General features: G+C 36.3%; 1 protein-coding gene across 7 annotated transcripts in view; it reads right to left on the bottom strand.

Moving 5' to 3' along the window:
• Positions 1–9,193: 9,193 nt before the first annotated feature.
• NIPBL (NIPBL cohesin loading factor) overlaps positions 9,194–19,725 on the bottom strand; it is a 160,092-nt gene continuing 149,560 nt past the window's right edge. For 2 of the 7 annotated variants that reach the window (XM_075488533.1, XM_075488532.1), the window contains 9 exons: positions 18,071–18,244; positions 17,331–17,521; positions 16,430–16,537; positions 14,909–15,109; positions 14,338–14,484; positions 12,609–12,904; positions 12,115–12,289; positions 11,306–11,491; positions 9,194–10,742 (listed from right to left, as the gene is read on the bottom strand). In XM_075488533.1, the coding sequence (XP_075344648.1) occupies positions 10,377–10,742; positions 11,306–11,491; positions 12,115–12,289; positions 12,609–12,904; positions 14,338–14,484; positions 14,909–15,109; positions 16,430–16,537; positions 17,331–17,521; positions 18,071–18,244 (1,844 nt within the window). In that variant the 3' untranslated portion in view covers positions 9,194–10,376. Of the gene's footprint in view, positions 10,743–11,264; positions 11,492–12,114; positions 12,290–12,608; positions 12,905–14,337; positions 14,485–14,908; positions 15,110–16,429; positions 16,538–17,330; positions 17,522–18,070; positions 18,245–19,725 lie in introns of all 7 variants that reach the window. The other 5 variants (XM_075488536.1, XM_075488537.1, XM_075488535.1 and 2 more) reach the window with 4 other exon arrangements.

Here is a 19,725-nt window from a genome sequence, read left to right as displayed (position 1 = left end):
CAGAACCAAAGTGGATGGAAGAAAGAAACCCAAATTAATCCATTTATGCTAACATCTGCCTTTCATAAGCATGTAGATAGCATTGCATTCTCTTCAGAAGCATCACATCCATCTTCATCCAAGAGAAATTCACAATATACCCCAGGTGAGCCCTGCGTTAAAATTTGCTGTTACGTAATCAGGAAAGCAATACTTTAGAAATTGTATGGCCATGTCATTGTACGTTGCACCAAATAAAAGTGATTTTTTTTTTTCTCTTTCAAGTGGGAGAGAAGCAGCTGTTCCTTCCAAGTAGTGAAGGGTTCTGTTGTATCAAGAAAATAAACAGCCTGTCTTTCATTAGCTCCAAGTTTTGCTTATGCAACATCTGATGATCACAACAATTTCAGGACCATTTTGTTAGAATGAAGGGCTACAAATGGAAAGTAAGCCGAAAGCAGCTTCAAACACAACCACCCTTGGAGAAAGACTTCTCTACACATGGTGCTGTAACATGCCACAAGGTCTATGGCCTGACTTCTACTCACCCGGTAGGCTCTGAGATGAGGTGATTTCATACAACTCAGGCTTTGGATTGTAGTTTCTGTTATTTTTTATTTTCTTCAAAGTGATCTTACTATTGGAAAAAAGTCAATAGATTCTCCAACTGGTTGCTTATTTCTCTAAGAAATAACAAGACATTAGTCCCCTCCCCGTAAATTACTCTGAAGATAAACCCAAAAGTTTTGTTGCCGAAAGTTTTAATGAGCATGAAATAGCAATCTCTCTCTCACAGCAGTTCTCCAGATAACCATGTATTCATTCAGAGCCCATACCTGAAAAAAGCTGTACATGAAAGACTGTGATAATTTTTCAGCCTCCCAAAGCTGTGTTCTCAATGGCACACTGCCAGCAATGGAGCTGAGTCTCCCGCCCAGCTGAGGGAGAAAACTGCCCAGTATTTTACCTTCTGCAGCAAAAGGCCCTTTCATGATGGGGATTTGATGAAAAAAGATGTATGAATTTATCTCTTGTGCTATGAGGCACCTATCTTTTTCTTACAAAATAGCTTAAGAGCGTAGCCTTGGTTTTGTTGTTTTGTTTTTATTAGTGACTTGTAATTTCTATTTTATTGAATGCAAAACAATCCAATGTTGTGCTGCTGTGAACAGAAGCTCTTTTCTGCAAAATGCGGCTCACACAATCTTCCCCAGCCATGAATTTCCACAGGTCACTGAGGAACTTTGAGAGAAGAAAAACATGTCCCAGTGATAAGTGGACAGAGAGGGATGTAAATCACCATCTCTGTAATTCTCTAACTAGACTAGGGCAGGTTTCTGTAAAGTCAGAATCTTGAAAAGCGTGGGAAGCTTCCTTCCATTGTCCAGGATGTTGACAGAAAAGGCTCCTTGTTTTAAAACACTTTATGTACTGGCTGATTTTGGCTCCTGGTGTAAGGAAACAGTCTCAAGAATTGCATCAGCAGCAAATAATAGTGTCATGCAGATGGGCTATTTTTACTTAGAAAAGCAAGATGCAGCCACCTCAGCAATGCTCTGCTAACGAAGTTTAGAATTGCCTTAAAATCCTTAACTGAGGGTAGGTGACTACACTGGTCTTCCTGATGACTGAGGTAACCTCTGCCTATCATGAGAACAGATTTCAAGTCAACACGGACACAGCAGAGTGATGCAAGTCCAAGGCATCCTTTTGAGGCCAAGAGGAACAGTTTTAACACATACAGACAGGTTGGATACTGTATTAGCTGGAGTATTTTGATGTTGTGTTGATCATTCTCCTGTGAGAACAGTTGGGAGGGAACAGTACGTGATGATTTCACAGGAGGCAGGTAAAAAAAAGTTCTCTTCAAACAAAGGTTCTAGTGTCTTAGGAGAAAACACTGCTCCTCTGTATTAAAAAATCCTTATCTGTAGAAATATTCTCTTGTGAACCAGTGAAAGTAATTCCTTTTTTTTGGAGCAATGCTGATGTAATTGGATTTCCCTCTGGTATCCCGTGAGCAAAGGGAGGTCCAGAATTAGTAGGAGCATAGCAGCATGCTGCGATGAATGGGAACACCTCTTCCTCTTCTGACCTACAGCAGGAAAACTAGCAAGTAAATTTTGGGAGATCTCTGAAAAGCTTGGCAGAGGTATTGTACTGGCTCTGACTACAAGACGAAAGGAAAGCAAAATAGGAACACTTACTTCTGGCAAAGCCACCAACAGCAACAACCCAATCCTCAGCGAGAACAAGTATCCCATTGGTCCTACCAGAAAAATTGAGACATTGTCCACCTGTGAGAAGAAGAGCAGAGGACGCCGCGTGGCAGCTTGCAGTTGGCTGAGCCTTGGACTGAAGGGCTAACTCCAAATTCAGTTTTACTGTACTCTGTGAAGGTGGCATCCACCTGTTTTCCAAGTGTGCTGGAGAGAGATGCAGAGGGAGGGAGGAAGGGAAAGATTAATGCTAGCACACTGTCCTGTTTTCATGAGATAACTTCTGGTTTATCTGTTTGCTTGTTAACCAAAAGGCTCTGCACAGAAGCCGAATAGACTATGTTACGAAACAGATCAGCTGCAGAAAGATGGAGGTATCAGTTAGTTAAGAAAATACATATGGAAATACAGAGGAGGAAAATATGGGAAATAAATAGAATATATATATATATATATATATATATAAAAATATAATCTCATGCATACTTAGTTAGAATAACCGAATAGAAAAAAGAGAAATGGAGGAAAAGTATTTTAAAAAGAAGAGTTGAATTTTTAGAGCAGCTCAAGTGGGACAAGCTACAGGAATTTTCATTTTCCTAAAGCACAGTTAACACTTTTTTGGAGTCCCACCCAAAGTAACCTAAATTTCCTTTAGCACTCCAGTAGCGAGACGTTTCCATCTGACTGAAAGATACTGAAGTTTCACAGCTTTTAGCATAAGATTATTTTATTGGGTTAAATCATATATATATGTAGATATCTATATCTAGATATAGATAACTATATATAGAATTTAGATATCTTTTTTATAAGAATGACTGTTTGAAAAAATGTTTTCTATGTTTTGTACCTCATTTTCATGCATTTAACATCTTAATATACATTTTTGACTCTGATTTCTTTGGTAGCTTCAATCAGAAATCCTAAAAACAATGAAACTAACTTCTTCCAGAAAAAAAACTTTCTTCCAGAAAGTTTAAAAAAACAAAAACAAAACAAAACCAAAAGCAAATCAAAACAAAACCACCACAAACCAAAAACCAAAAAGCGATACTGAAAGCAACACCCACCACCAAACAAAAAACCCAAAGGAAATGAAAGAACTAAAATAGGAAGAGGAAGAAGACAAAGCTACAAAAGTAAGAAGATACTACTCTGACAATCTTTATTCTTTAATGTGAAATCTTTATTATTAAGGGACTCAGAGAGCAATAAAGAAAATGGTACTTACCATTGGCTGCCTTTAGGTATACATCTTCATCAGAAGTCTGTCTCTGTCAGGGCTCTGGCTGAGATATTTAAACTAAGAGGTTACTAAAGACATGTCAAATGATGTGAAAAGACAGCTTAAGATACGTAGGGCTGTCATCTGTGTTTTATTTCCAAAAATACTGCCTCAGTGAAGAAAGATAAATAGGTATATTTCACAGGGAACATACAAGGAAAGGTAGGTGCATTTTGGGCTCCCTAGCTCCTCAAAGTCACGCTCACACCTTCTGAAGATGGAAAAGAGTGTGTTCAGCTGTGGAACAAGCTACTTTAAAGACCTTACACAGGCTTCAAGAAATTGTGCGTGGCATTGGAACATGTACATAAGCTAAGTCTGCACTACAATTTGTAAAATTTCGTAAGAAAAAGGAACAAATCTTCATTAATAGCTACTACCCATACAATAAATACAACCCTGAAACTTGCTTTTGAAATAATATTGCACAGCTTTATGTAAGGCAGAAGAGGTAAGGCATCAACAGACTACTCTGATCCTCAACTGGAATATTTTCAAATAAGCTAAAACAATGGAAGGTTTTTTCTTTTTCTGATTTATAAAGACACAACAAATAGAAGGAAAGCAAGCTCAGAAAGTACTCAAAGTTGAAAAGGGCCGGCTGAGAGAAATACATGCCTTGCAATGACCAGCTATGTGCACCCTCCTAAAAATATTTAATGTATCATTTAAGGGAGTGGCCTGTTTGAGTGGGTTTCTCAGCCACCAGTTAAAAATTGAAGGTAGGAGAAAATTCCACTAACCATGGAGCATCCAGTACTAATCAGAGTTGCCCAAAGAGAAGAACTAAGTGTGTAGAAGGCTGTACATGGTTGGTCTGGAAAGTTTGGTCTGAGTGACTTGAAGGCTGAACACAGACTTGACAACTTCTGCCCCAATTATTTCACATGGATTTCAATATGAGGGGAAGGAAAGGAATCCTCTCTCTCTCAAGTAGAGCAATACCTTCAAAAGAAATTTGCTTTCTAGTTCAGAACATAGTCGTCCCTCTTCCTTGCAGTGTTTTGGTTTTAAAACCCCACTATACTTTTGATAACATAGCAGATAGAACCACTGGAGGAATAAATCATTTAAGGAATAAATTTTTGCCTTTCCAGAAATCTCTGACAACTAGACACAAGTTTAATCAAGACATTACAGATGCAGATTTTGAGAAACTGAGTTCTAAAATAATTTTTGTTAAAATTCTGAGTTTTCCGACCTGCTACTTAGCTGGTCAGAACTGCGAATTTTATACAATGTGTAACAGCTGTTGGAATTTTTTAGAATACCCCACTATGTGCATCATCATTTTTTTTCCAACCAGTACTTTTGGACAGCAAATAAAAAAGAATTGATGAGGAGTGATCCAAATCACAGAGAACTTGGTATTACATGACCCTGACCTGCAGATTTGGGTGTGGAGATGAAGCAGCACCATTCAGAACTGCAGGGATGTATCGGACAGGAGATGTTCAAGGCTGACCTTGAATTTGAAAATCCATCTCCACACAGAACTCTTCAGAATCAAAAAAGCTCTCATGAATCTGAAACGAATGGATTTTCTCAAGGGATCGTTACACTTTGTTTGCCTGTGCTCAGAGAGCACATTTAGTCTAAGCAGGCTGTACAAACCCCTTGAATTTCTCCTCTACGCATGTATTTCTGGCTTACAGCAATTTGAGTGCAGTTCAGGTTCTGCAGTATTTCTGTACAAGCATAAACCCTAACAAGAGAACTAAACATGCAAAATAAGAGAGAGAAAGACGGCTGTTCCCCAAAGAAAGCGTAAGTCTTCAGCCTGTGCTTGTGAAGTCAAAATGAGAAGCAGATGATCCCCTGTATGGTTTCTCAACAATAAATTAACTGTAGTGACAGACTTGGGCTGTTTCCAACAAATTTTGTAGCCCTCTATGGTTGGGAAGAGAATTGCAAATAAGGGATAGGTAAAACAAATGCAGAAGCTATTTGGGAGAAGGGAAAGGAGGAAGTGCATTGAAAATGAGCTGATGGACAAAAACGGTGTTGGGGGAGTGAGGTTTACAGCCAAAGCTAGCAGCTGAAGCAGTCCCCCATGCAACAGGGTTTAGTGCTCGTACTACAGCTTCCAAAAGACAGAGGCTACATTACAAACACAGAAGTAGCATCCTGTTTAATCCTGTTTAATCCCCTGGGGAGGTGGGGGTGGAAATCAGCTAAAATCACCATTCTAGCTTTTAGGAAGCAGGATACTTGTTTTCAAAACAGAAATATGAGCCTTTCAACACAGCTGCACTAAGCACAGTGATGGAGAAAAGCTCTTTCGAAGTCAAAACAAATTTCTTTAAACAGTCACTGAAATAATGAGAAATACTTGCCAGTCTGTGTCACAAACTGTAACTGGGACAGTCAGTTATTTGGTGACGTACTTTTGCAACTCCAGTGTTGTACGCTCCCTTGCCTGGATGGATGATTGCCAAAATGCACGCCACACACTTGTGCACCCGCCATGCTGGTGTTCGGTTGCCTGAGCCTGTGCTGCTCCGCGCAGGATAAACCTTCCCCTCCCACGCCCTTGGTTCCCCCCAAACCAACCCTCGGGCTCAGGATTTTTTTGAGGAGAATGTTTGGAGGAGACACTTAACAACTTGGGTAGCTGCAAGCAGTGTATGCAGTTGCATGTATTCCAATGAAAACTATTCCCTCCTAATACAGGGAACTCAAAAATTAGGTGCCAAACTGCATCTGAATCACGTAGAAACTAGAAATGATGTAGTTATGTCTGATGGGTTGAACACAGACTGGCAAGATGTCTCTTAGAATAACCCAAAAACGGGTTCCCTGGATGTCTTACAGGTGCCCCAGGCATAATTTGAGCATTGAGAGCACAATGAGAAAGGGACCAGCGAAGTGTATGCGCATTCTAGGATAAAAACTTGCAAGTTTCATTGTGGAAGGGTCCAAACTGAACTCTTAAAACATTTATTTTAAATAAATGAAATATGAAAATACTATGAATTTATTTGTATGTAACAATAACACTTTAATATTTAGTCATGGAACCATGAAATCTAAAAACTCACTACTTACATTAAGAACTCACCCATTACAACTCAGTACTTTAAAGATAAGATGACAAGTTCTGAGGGATATGGAAACGCTTGTATAAGGATGGTGTGGCTCTTCAGTGAGTGGAAGCAAACTAGGATATAGGACTTGTGCCTTGGGCTCTTGCTATTTCTAGGGCGTGGGACTTCAGGAGTGTCGGGCACGTAACAAAAGCATTAGGTGTTTGTTAATTCAACTCCATTGGTATCTGTCTGGGGCTCGGAGCTGAAATGTGTTAGCTTTACAGTAAGGACCAGCTGACCTGATCCATTCATTACCCTGGAACATTAACAACACCTGCATTTAGGCAGAAGGTCCTGCTGTTTAACTAGCACCAGATGAGTCAGACTCGATTACAAACTTTTTTTGTCATGAGCCACAAACACATTTAAGATAGTTCAGTGCTACAAGGTATTTCGTGTTAGAGCTAATGTTTAGCACAACCTAATTTTTCCACAGTAACAATATTCTCACTAGGGACACCACAACAGCAAAAGTAAGGCTAAAGTTTGACTCAATTTTAAAATTTTAAATAGCTTTTTTAATGGCCACACCTCACTAAAATACTCATGCTGGATATTGCCCATGCCTGCCTTTATACATGTTAGAGTTGTTAATATAAGCAATAAAGAACCTCAAAAAAATACAAAAGGGCATTACTGAATCATTTAAAAAAATACTTATTTATAATTAAAGTTTTGTCAAAAACTATTGTGATCTTTTATAGCTGCAGATAATGAAAATACTCAAGAATTATTCTGCAATTTTACAGTACTGAAGTGGAAGATTAAAAATAGTAATTTCATTCTTATTTATTTAGATTGTGGAAGTGTCTATGTTTTCTTACAAAGTACAATATGGCTAGTGTTAATTCTAAAAGCTTGACAGTATCCCTTTGTTAGGTAAGCTACCACAACAACTTTCCACGTACAGAACCTGTACTCAAAGGGAGAAAGCAGTAAGAATATAAAAAAAAATTCAATAATCATTATAGTTATGTATGTAAAAATCTATAGCCATACAGTGAAAAAATACTACAAAGCTATGTCAACACAAAGGAGTAAATTTCTATTACTTATCAATTACTGCACTGCAGCACTTCTTTAAAAAAAAAAAAATCAACTTTTTTAATGTAGAAAAATCCTTATCTTGGTATGTGTTGTTGCCAGTAATGTGGTTGATGTTGGTAAAACTGCGACTGCTACTCAGAGGCTGAGCACTGCACCGATTACAGCTGCAACCTCGGGCTCTCTACTTCAATTCTGCCAAAAATCATCAGCCCATGTTATACACAGCTAACAGGAACTTGTTTCCCCAAAATGAACACTACTACCTTTTTCTTTCGTGAGTAATCAATGTTTGTGATAGGCAAAACAAAACTAGGTATTACTCTGGGTGGTACAGAAGGGGAAAATTCAACTCTTAAATAGTGAGAATCTTATTCAATTTATTCAATAATCTATAATTAATTTTATAAGTGTGTATTATATTATGGCCAACAGATCCCATCAAGGAGCATGTATGCCCTTTGGCATATCACACAATACAGTAATGGTCCAAATCCTTTCAACTAAGACAACTTTAGACTTCAGGTTTGTATTGTTTAATTATAATTTCTGTCCGATAATTTTATTCCAATAAATACCAAACAAATTGAAATAAAAAACCTTCTTTGATACTGGGAAAGCCACATGACCAGGCAACAATCTGTTTATGAACAAGGAAGTATTTGTATTACCTATTAAAAATAAGATGTTTAAATATAAATAGCTTCAGAAATGGCTAACAGACAACTTCATTTTAGACTGCATCTGTATGAAATTCTTTATCATTTGGGAGTTTCCTTGTGAAGTATTTTCAACTCTTTCTATTAGTAACATGTGACATGTCATACAACCCTTCTATTCTCCAAGTATGAATTTCCCACTATAACAGCTGCTCCTGGCCCTGAGAAAGATAGCATTTCATTGTTCGCTACAAAAATGTCCTGCTTCCAGAGCTGCAGAGGAGTGACTTCTGCTTTTTCTACTTCTCCCTGCTTTAACAATACCTATCTTAGCCTGAGAGGTGGCTTTTTGTACAGTGAAGAAAACACCATTAGCAGGGAAAACAAAAAGGTGCCAAAATATTTCTGTTCAGAAAAATTCCAGTGGTGAAACAGCAAAAAGGCATTTCCCATAGGAACAATTACTAACTAGATTCTGAGGAGTTATTAATCATTTCAGTTTAATGGTCTTTTTGTACACGAGAATATTTTGGAATACTGTTACTATTCCTCACAAATCAAATAACGTATTAGAATTCTGCAAGATAGTTTCATAAAAACAGCCTCCTACCATAAATTAAATTTGTAAAAGAAATGAAACATAATAGAAAGAAATATTTACTTATTGAGGAACACCTATTTTAGATAAATACATGTGAAAACACAGCAGGGTTTAATAGTCCCCTAAAAAGTTTACCTATTTTAGATTTTTTTCTCTTTGCAAATCTGCTGCTTTTCTTACTCTCTAGGAAGGCGAACTGCTTGTGAAAGGCTGTGGCAACACAGTTGAAGCAAATGCTTCTGAAAGCTTTCAATAGCATTTTTTCAATTTACAAAATGTGAAAACATCTTTCAATTAGTAAAAAAAATAGTCTAATATACAAACATTTTTTTCAAAAATTCATTTGTGAAGGAATGTAGTGTAATTACCCAGACTCATACCCATTCACTCCTCAGATACTGGTAGCTGTCTCCTCTTGACACAAACCTCTCTATATTAACCCAGAGAAATGCATACATGGCCAGTTAGCCCAAGCAGAATAGTCATTCAGCTTTCCCCAAATTTAAACTATCATAAATTACCATTTGGACAGCATTAGAAAGAAATTGAAGCATACAAGGAATAAACTATAGTTTCTTTTTATATCAAAATGTACTCTTGAAAATGTGTTTGGCACAGTGCTAAATCATATAGTTAATACTAAATATTGCAGGATACAATAAAACCCTGGAGTTAACTTGTGTTTACACCCTTTAAGGGATAAAAATAAAAAGATACCAATTATTCAGAAGTCAGCCTATACAAACTGTATAAACAATATTTTATGTCTTGTTTTGAAAACCACTGATATAGTAAATTTTACATAAAAGACTGCAAAATAATATAAATGGATTTAAACAGATCTTTACAATAAGAAATTCAAATGGAAACAGACAAGTAACAAAGAGAAGTAAAAAAATTTATTGCAGTATTCGTTCCACCAGATTTGCTGGGGATCCCTTTTCTTGTATTATTTCAGGGTGACCTAATACATCAAAATCTACATTTACAAAAACTCCTCCTGCAGATAGGTCATAGATACTGCATGCTTTTGTTTTCTTTTCTTTTTTTTTCTTCAACAGAATAAATTATATATCCAGGAGATTCTGCCATTTTACAGCCTGGAAAAACAATGCTTCCCTGGAAACTGGGCTAAGCTAAAGAAAGCCATCCGCTGCTAGGTTAAACTCCAAGAACACTTTATTAAGAACATTAACAGACTAATTTCCAACATTCACTTGTTTATTTTTTTTAAACAGAAAGTTTTTTTTTCAAGATATAAACAATTTTTTTTGTTAAACTATAATACAGTGGGAGTAAAAATGAACTGAGAAGTTTCTGCTGCACAACAGCGAAGGAAGCTCCCACAAAAATGTTTACCAAACATTTCCTTCTTTTTTCCCGCGTCCCAGGTTCCATTCTTACTCTTCATTTAACTGATTTTTTTGCCAGAAAGTTGATATTTCAAGTTTTTCTGTTATTTCAATTCCTGTAAATTTGGCTGCATGTACAAATTCATTAGCTGGAAGTTCCATCCTTGGCGGCATACAGCGATCGTAAAGTCTGCACAACTTTATTAGTCAGCTTATTAGCACTCGTTAGAGCAATTTTTTTGTAAATAATGTCTGACTCCTTAATAGTGTCTACCCAAGGCACCAGTTTGCGGCCATCACGGCGCTTAGCCTCAGTCCAGGAGCCACTGTAGGAGCCTGCCATCCACTGAACACTGAAGCCATTGCTGGTTTTCTGTACTACTCTTGCAATTTGTGGTCGGTCTTTGTACTTTGGACAGCAAATAGCGATGACATCCATGACATCAACACTTTCATTCATCTGTGCTGCCAACTCCGTAGAGTCTGAATTTCGTTTTGACCTTCTCAATGACTAAAACATTGGGGGGAAAAAAGACCAAGTGTTACACAAAAGAACTTTAGTGAAATTATTGCTTTTATTGCTTTTAATCCCTTGACGCCGGGAGTTGGGATTTCCCGGCACACATTCCATTGCCGGCAATGAGACGCACCGCGACCGCCAGCGCCAAGGGGTTAACATATCCTTGTAAAACCACATACTCTTAATTTGTACCCGTGTCTTTATCTCTTATTGATATATAAAATTATATATACACATGAATCATAAAGCTACATAAAAACTTGGCAACAATAAAAAGGATAACACACAGTACATTCCAAAGGAAAATTAATAACTTTTTATATGGGATAAATCTCATTTTCTAGTTTGTTTTTTTTTTTATTGTCTTTTCTGTTAAACTTTCTACAAAAGTTGTATAAACGGTTAAGTAGAGAATCTCTATCTACAAAATGCTTTCTTTCATGTGGATTACATTACTTGGTGTACATTTAATATAATAGACTGACATTTATAAGCACATAAAAATCATTTTACGTAATACGCTGCGAAATACGTTGACTCCTCCTCCGCCTCACCCCTGAAGTGCCTCCTCCTCTATCCTCCCCATCACTTTCATCGTCCTCTGTCTCAGCTGCATTGTTTTTAGGGCTGCCTCCTCCAAGCAGCGAGGTAATTGCTTTGTTCCGAGCATTTGTGCTAGCTGACACCTCTCCATCTTCTTCCTCTTCATCAGGATCCAAATGTTCCATAAGGAGCTTGAACTATTAAAAAACACAGATTAGTCCACATTGTAACTTCAAAAATAGGCATCTATATCACACTACGTTAAATAAAAAAAAAAAAAAGGCAAGGTAAAGAAACAGAGTAAAACAAATGGCAGACAACTTCAAACTTGAACAGCTTGTGTTTTGTTCTTCAAACTTTTTACTTTCCTCTCTTTTTTTAGTAGATATGTAAAAGCTTTCTTCCTGTGTTTCCAAAATTACAAGTTTTCTCTAATTGATATTTAAAGTTTGGGTGGGGGGAGTAAATACACTACATCTAGTCTCTGGTCCTATGATGGAAACAGTCAGGGATAAAGTGAACAAGTTCTATGGGAGAGGTATACAAGATGGATGCCAGAAATTAGAAAATACTCCATAAAGATGAGTATCTGTTAGTTGAAATTAATTTTCATTGTGTTTAAAGTTATTAGAAGTCTTTCAAAGATAGTCATGCTAAACATCCTGAAAGGAAGTGGTGAGTTATCAGTGTACCGCGTAAGATTACCAGGAACTTAACATTTTGAAATGTTCATCCACTACATTAGGATCTACTTTCAAGTTTATACTGTGTTACCTAGTTTGAAAGGATTTCATGTTTTCTGCAAAGTAACTTTACTTACATCTAAGTACTGTTTTACTATACTCCTCTTCACTTCTTCAGTGATCTTGGAATTAGCCATATCACTCCGCAGAAAATCCAGAGTTTGTTTTGGATGGAAATGCACTCCTGTCTTCCTGTTTATCGCTTTATCATAAACTTTTGCAGATTCAGATGGAGAATATTTCTGAATTTTACTGTTCAAAGAAACAAAGGGAAGAGCTTTTAAGGAAAGTCCAAAGTAATTTCAAGGAAAAGCTTTTAAAATCTTCAATATACGTAGTTATATTTTAATCATTCCATATACAATAGACATCCTGGTAAGAAATGAAATAATTGGTTTTTCTAAGCCAAAGTTTCATTACATTCAACTTATCACATTTATGTTTTTTCTCTAACACAAATCTCTTGCTTAAACAATTAGTTACAATCAAGTTTAAAAAAAAAACTTCCAAACTTAATCCTTACAGAGAACTCACTAGATAACAAGATGGCCTATTATCTAAATATCCTCACCTATCAGAGAATCCACAGAGGTTCTTTAAATGCTGTTTCAGCATCAAAAGTAATAATATGCCTTGGGAGACATTTGCAAATTCAATTAAAGGAGCTGAATTTTCTGGTAAACATTTCATCACAGCATTTATATCATTTTCTTCATCGGAATCTGAATCAGAATCTACTCGTTTCCGTAACCTCCGAGGCTTAGAAGCTTCCTCCTCACTTTCGCTCTCACTACCACTGTTACTGTCACTCTCAGTCTCCTCATCTGATGAAGGTTTTCTTTCCTTTTTTTTGTCTTTCACCATAGACTGCAAAGACAGAGAAGTTAACACACATTTCAAAATTAGAGTAAGTAGCATCACGTACATTTCTAAAAAATCTTTCCAAAATCATTATTGGCTTAAATCAGCAAGAATTCCCTGCACAATGTTATTAATTTACAATTTGATATTAAAAATTAAAATTATTTATGGCAAAAAGATGCTGAAAAATTGATCCAAAGCCCACATTTTTTGCAAGGTGGATACAGAAGGAACTGAAGCAACAAGTACTTCTCTGGCATGCTATTCTTAAAAGACTGCTCAAGTTCATTAGCAGTGACAGTAATATGCAGTAGAAGGCCAAATACAATAAATCAGGAAGAAAATTCTGTTTTTCTTTCACCTGGATATCATTTTTGTGTGTCACGTAGATTTCCATATGTACTTTGGTACAGACTAGTCCAAGCTGATTTTAATCCTTGTCTTTTAAAATTCTATGACACTAATTTACACTGCTGACCAGAGAAAACCTTAAGTGATCATACACAGTATTAATAATAATCAGTTCTACTACTTGTAGAGCTACAGAATTTCACACATGCATTGTTACTTCACATAGTATGATTTTTCATAACACAGAACTTAAGATGTCCTAAGCAGGATCTCATCTTTTCTGTGCCGGGTGCTACACACCAGTCCCCAGTCTGAAGAATGTACTGTCTCTTTCTAGCAGATTAAAAATTGACTTTGGTAGGGTGAGAAATCAAAGCAGTGTACTTTCCAGGCATCAACTCTGACTTGTACTTACTAGTCAGACTGGACATTCTAGAAACTCGTTTGCTTCCTGACAGTTTGCACCTTCTACTGTTAAACTTGTCCAGGAAATGAAGACACTGAAGTCTTTAAGAAGCAGAGGCCTTTTTCTTACATGGTTGTATTGCCATAACAACAGATACTATACCATGATTCATGTTCTTATATGCTACCTTAAGAAAAGACATATTGTGTACTCTTTTCTTGCAATAAACAATGTATTTAAAATCTCTCAGGCAACACATATATAACTGCCATCAGCTACTTGACAACAAAATAAACAGCCAACTGGATTTTATTATTAAAATTATACAAACAAGCACAATAAACTAGTATTTCATGATGATTCTGGGTTCCTGTGCTTCCAGATGCATGCAATACATTATTATTCAGCCATATTAGAGAATGATATAGATTTGCTATTAAGATCTCAAAATGCATCATTCTTTTTTAATAATGTAAGCAGCAATGTAAGGGAAGTTTTAAAGTAGTGTCTACCAGATGCAGGCCAGAACAGAAAGGGTTGCTTGTTTTTAACTACTGGTTACAAAGTAATGCTACTGGTCCATATCATAATAATGGTACTGTATTCACTGAAAAATCGACCAAATTATAGAGAAGCTTATGTTGCCACCATAATAAATATACTAAAATATAAATGCACATACCTCTTTAAAGGACTGTAGTAGGTTGCTACCAGAAACCGATAGTGTAATGTCTATATGATGCATTATAAACAGTGGCTCTTCCTGTGTTTGATAAGGAAAACAGGCTAGATTGTCTGCTATGTACAAGAGCATATTCACTTCGGTTTTCTGGAAGTTAAAAAAAAAAAGTACATATAAATACAAAAACAAATATCTTAGATTTATACACTTATCTTGTGTTCCTAATAGTCTAATGCAAAACCATGATAACAAATTTTATTCTATGTACCCCCCAAACCCACTCTGAAACACATGTATATATGCAAAATTTAGTCATACCTGAAGATACATTATTTCTGATCAGTCCGAACTGGGTATAGAAAGGTACAGAATGATGCAAAAGTAACAAATGTATTCTATTATATAGGTAATATTGTATAGATGAATACCTTATATTACAAAGCAAAACAAAATACATTAGGGAAATAAAGTTATCAATAATTATGTCATAAAAATACATTGTAAAAGGAGCATTTAAGCTTGTAATGCTGTATTTTAATTTCTTTTTAAGTGAAGGAAATGTGATGCTTACTGCAGTATCATCAAAGAGGTTCAGTAAAGAAATTAGGAAAGCTCGTCTGTGTTGACGGTTCCCTCGGATCATGGAGTACAGGTGTGAACACAATGCACTGGATGATTCATCGTGTCTAAAACCTCTTACAGGATCTTTTGGGCAGGTATTAATCGCCTGTTGTACCTGGTAAGACATCTTCATACCAGCCACTGCTTTCATCTGAAATGGAAATGTATTTATTTTTATTTAAACCATTGCTTTCAAAGCAGTAAAACTTACTCCTTTCAAGTGGATGCTCATCTGAAGTTTAACTTTAAAACAGGCACTGAGGAGATACTACCTTTTGAGTTGGCAAACTGATTAACAGAACTTGTGGCAGAGATCAGAATGTCTTGTGAACTGCTTTCACTGTAAGTTCTGTTAGAAACGTACAGCTAATCTGTTTACCCACTACAGCCAGGTATTCCAATTTAAACAATTCTCAAGAATACTGAAATGTTGTCATACATAAACAGAATATTTTACCAAACTTGTATGCTTGATGTCACTTGTAGTGAAACCAACAACTGAGTCCATATTAGTACAACAGGACTAATAAACAGAAAATGAGGGATCTTTTGCATGTGTCCTGTGATTTCCAGCTGATTTTACTTACTTCAAGGCTCCTGCTCTAGTTTCAGAACAAACTGAATCTCTAGTTAGGCTGCATATTCAACTCTCCTCATACCACCTCTGCTGCTGTTCAGCAAAGTTGTCTCTTCATCTATACATTGTCTTAAAGCCCAGCTGCCTACATAGCAAATTTCATCTGCTAGCCTTCACCTACTGTATTAGGTATCTGTTTGGATGCCATCAACAATGCAATGCTCCAACTGCAGTGGAATACAGGCAGATATGAGAAGTCCCACAATGTAGTGCACAAACTGAACCTAGACTGGGGCCTTCTGAAATAAGGAGAGGGTGCTGCAGCTCAATTTCAGATCTTAAGCAGAGTTAGTGGCACTATGCCACAACTCCACAAGTCCTCACTTAGCCTTCAGATTTTCCTTTCAGCAAGATCCTTCAGATCTAAACAGCTTCCTATGCTCCTCCTGCTTAGATTACAATTTATATTTTTTTTACAAGGCCTTGATGCCTTAACATTCTAATACATATACACTAAGGACTTCTACTTTTACAAGGTGTTCTCTTCCCTAGGTCACTGATACAGGAAAATCATTGCTGAACATTATGAAACAGCTGTCCTTACCTTTTATCAAATAAATACCCTTAAGTACTATTTGGTGAGGAAAATATTACTGTGAATTATAAAGTAAAGGAAATTTTGGACTGGAAGAGACACTTCAAATTATTATATCCTTTCTAATGCTAATAACAGAAATCTCCAAACAGGAGAAAGAGTCAAGATCATTTTTACAACTGCTTATAGTTGTTTATTTGTTATTTTATATTCTTTTTCTGCAGCTGAGGCATATTCAGCTGTTAAACCACTAGAGAAACAAACAGTATTTTGTAAAATGTTAAATTAGAATTACTTACGTGAATGAACCCAGCATATTTTTTGTCTATTTCCACCAACTGCTGGTCAGCTTTATTTCGCATAGAGGGCTCTGGATCTGTGCCCATTGCAATTAAGTATGGCACACACTTGAAAAACAAATGAAATTATTATTCAAAGTCATTGTACCTCCTCTTTCTCAGTCTTTGTTCTTCTACTACACTATTGTTCTTGTTATATTCTGAGTACTGCAGAAACTAGAATAACAAGCTCTATGCAACTTACTACGTGACTACTTTTTGCAAGCAAATAGTACAAAATACACAAGAGACCAACATTATAAATGATAGAAGTTGTGTGAGATTTCAGGTAGTATTCCCCTTTCTCTCAAACTCTAAAGTCAATTTACAGTACAAAAAATGCCATTAAAAAAAAAAAAACCAACACCACTTATGACTGAACATGCACAATGGCTGCAGTATAAAAAAAATAATTACAAAAACATTATGTAAGCAAAGAATAATGGAGATGATGACTGAAGTTCTGACACTGACTGTGGATTTCCATAGTATTTGTAGGACATGGGGATTGAGGTGGAGGCAAGCTGACACATTTTCCAGGATAAAGAATCAAATGAAGAAAACAACTTGGCATACACCTGAAACTTCTAACAGAATGCTCCAATGTACATTTGTACATGCTCTTTAGGCACTGGCTGGGCTTTTACATCTTGATCCAAAACCAGAAAATACAGCATTTGGAATCTCACTGGCTAAACAACATAAAACAGATTTCAAAATATGCTTTCTGTAAAGGCCTTCTGCTACAATTACCACTTACTGTTACATAGCTAGAAGAGAAAAACTGGAAATTTACGTAGCAAGTGTGAAAACCTCTGAAAACCTGAACAACAAAACCCCCCATCATAAAAGCCTACCATACCTGAACAGGATGGATGAGACCCTGGTTTAACGTCAGTGCAATGACATTTAGAGCAAAGTGGCGTACACTGGACTGGGTATGAAAGAAAGCCTCAAGGACCTGTTTGAGATATAGCTGCATGATGGAACTACTCATTCCTGAGGAAATATCACCCATTTCTTTCAGGTCTTCCTGTTTTGCTACTTTTTTCCCTGTAAAAAGGACAAAAGCAACAGCACACTCACTACAGTATAATAATTTACTTTGCCATTACTTGATGCATGCTGATCTTTAAGCTTTACAATACATACACATTTCAGCTGTCTTAAAATGGGTTTATGATCTCATGAAACATAGAACAGCCTGATGGTAAATATACACCAAAAAACTAAGGAGACATGACTTTAATTAAAGTCTTGTTCCTTAATAAAGGTTTCTAATTTTAAAAGTGTCTTATGTTGTATTTAATATTTTCTATCTGCAAATTAACCTTAGAGGAGATTTTGATAAAAAGTATTACTACCGTCATTACAGCAATTATGCATTCTGGATTGCTTCCAGGATTTATACATCTTCAAAGTAAATAATATACCTATTATGTGTACCTAATGAATTTTTGAAAATTATTCTAAGATACTTTGGGTACAATATTACTGATCTGATAACAATCTTAAGTGACTCAGTTCACATACATAGTAATTGTATGCAAGAAAGTGAGGTTTTGCATGCCTCATTAGCACAGAAGAACTCTAAACACTTACAGTCTCTGTCTGCCTGCTGCATACGCGTATCCTCCTCCTGCAAGTAGGTCTGGAGGTTTTTTAACACCTGGATTTTTAAGTTTACTGAACAGTTCTTATCTGAAAGAATGCTGTTGTACAAAGTCTTCACCTCCTGTTCGAACATTAAACTTGGATGTTGTATAAATGCAAATCCTAAGGGTGGAAAAAAAAGAGGAAATATTCCACGTTATTATCATCTAGAAATCATAGTTCTGCTTTTTAAGTCTTTCTTCAAAATGGAGGTATGAAATTTATCTCCTCCTAACAGCATAGCTTTTCTAGTCCAAATAGCATTGCTTTTCTATATGGACACGATCCATAGCTTATAACGAGTTCTGTTAGCCGTGACAGTTCTATTTATCCATCAGAGTCATGGCTAAGATGGGGTGTTGACCCAGGGCAGCTGCACTAAGAAGAGTTACACAGGTCTGAAAGCATGTCCATTGTAGTGGCCTGCATCCGAACAACTAGGAGCTCTCACAAGAACAAAGGAGAAACATGACTAAAAATTACCCATTGTTTTACTAATACCTTTGGAGAAAAACATTCTGCTGAAACTGTAAAGAGTTATTCCTATGGAGGCAGAGCAAACGTGGAAAAATTGATAAATATCACAAGTATTTAAAAATAAAATCTTAAAAGAAAAAAAAACAGTGAACACAGTAAAATTTATACTTCTTCTTGTCATTATTCATATACATATTAAGGTCTTATCTTGAAAACTATCTGAAGCATTCCCAAGACTACATCTGTTGGAAGATACACACTATAGAACTGAATTGTTTTTAGCTGCAGCCTTACCCTCGTCAAGGAACTGGTTGTTCTTAGTGTATATTTCATAAAAACTTTTCTAAATTGGTGACATTACATACCATTTTAGATCACGTATGTAGATGTAGAAGGGCTGCTGACAAACTCTTGCAGAGTATCATAAAAAAAAAAACAGTAATGGGAACATAACATCCCAATTTAAATTACGTTTAACTACTTGATTTTTTTTTTTTAAGACTGTTCAAAAATGGCAGACATGAAATGTATTTTTTATGACTACAGGAAACTAAGATTCTGAATGAACACACAGAAAACATGAACATAAAAGGGGGGGGGGGGTGAAAGCAAATAAAATTATGCAAAAGAAATGTATAAAAATAGCTGTAACAAACAGAAGACTGAGTCAAAGTTTTACAACTGGTTCCATACACACAGAAAAGATGGTGTAGGTAAAGGCTAAGTCCAGGGCAAGACCCCAGTGCGTTTAAGATCTCATTTTAGTCTCAAAACAAGAAGCAGAAAGAAGCAGGTGACATACAGGGGAAAGAGGAGAAAAAGAAAAAGGAATGATGACGGTCTTTGGAGTATGTGGTATAATTGTGCACTCTGTACAGGTGTATATTAATGTTTATAACTTGACCACCTCTGAGCAAGTCCAACCCATTTCTTAAGGTTAATTTTTAAAATCAAAAGCACATGAATGTATTTGTAACAGCCCATAACACTTTTTTTTCCTTCACTCACTTGAAGGAGTCTAAACCACCAGTATTCTCAGGGAAGTTCTTATTTTTCCATCCCCTGTAAGTGGGGAAGAAATCTTACTTGGTGTAAGAATTTGTCATAAGAGATGAGAAAAGGCACCT

The sequence above is a fragment of the Mycteria americana genome, chromosome Z, assembly GCF_035582795.1.
Source record: "Mycteria americana isolate JAX WOST 10 ecotype Jacksonville Zoo and Gardens chromosome Z, USCA_MyAme_1.0, whole genome shotgun sequence".
NCBI classification, from domain to species: Eukaryota; Metazoa; Chordata; class Aves; order Ciconiiformes; family Ciconiidae; genus Mycteria; species Mycteria americana.
This window is presented reverse-complemented; position numbering and strand designations above follow the sequence as displayed.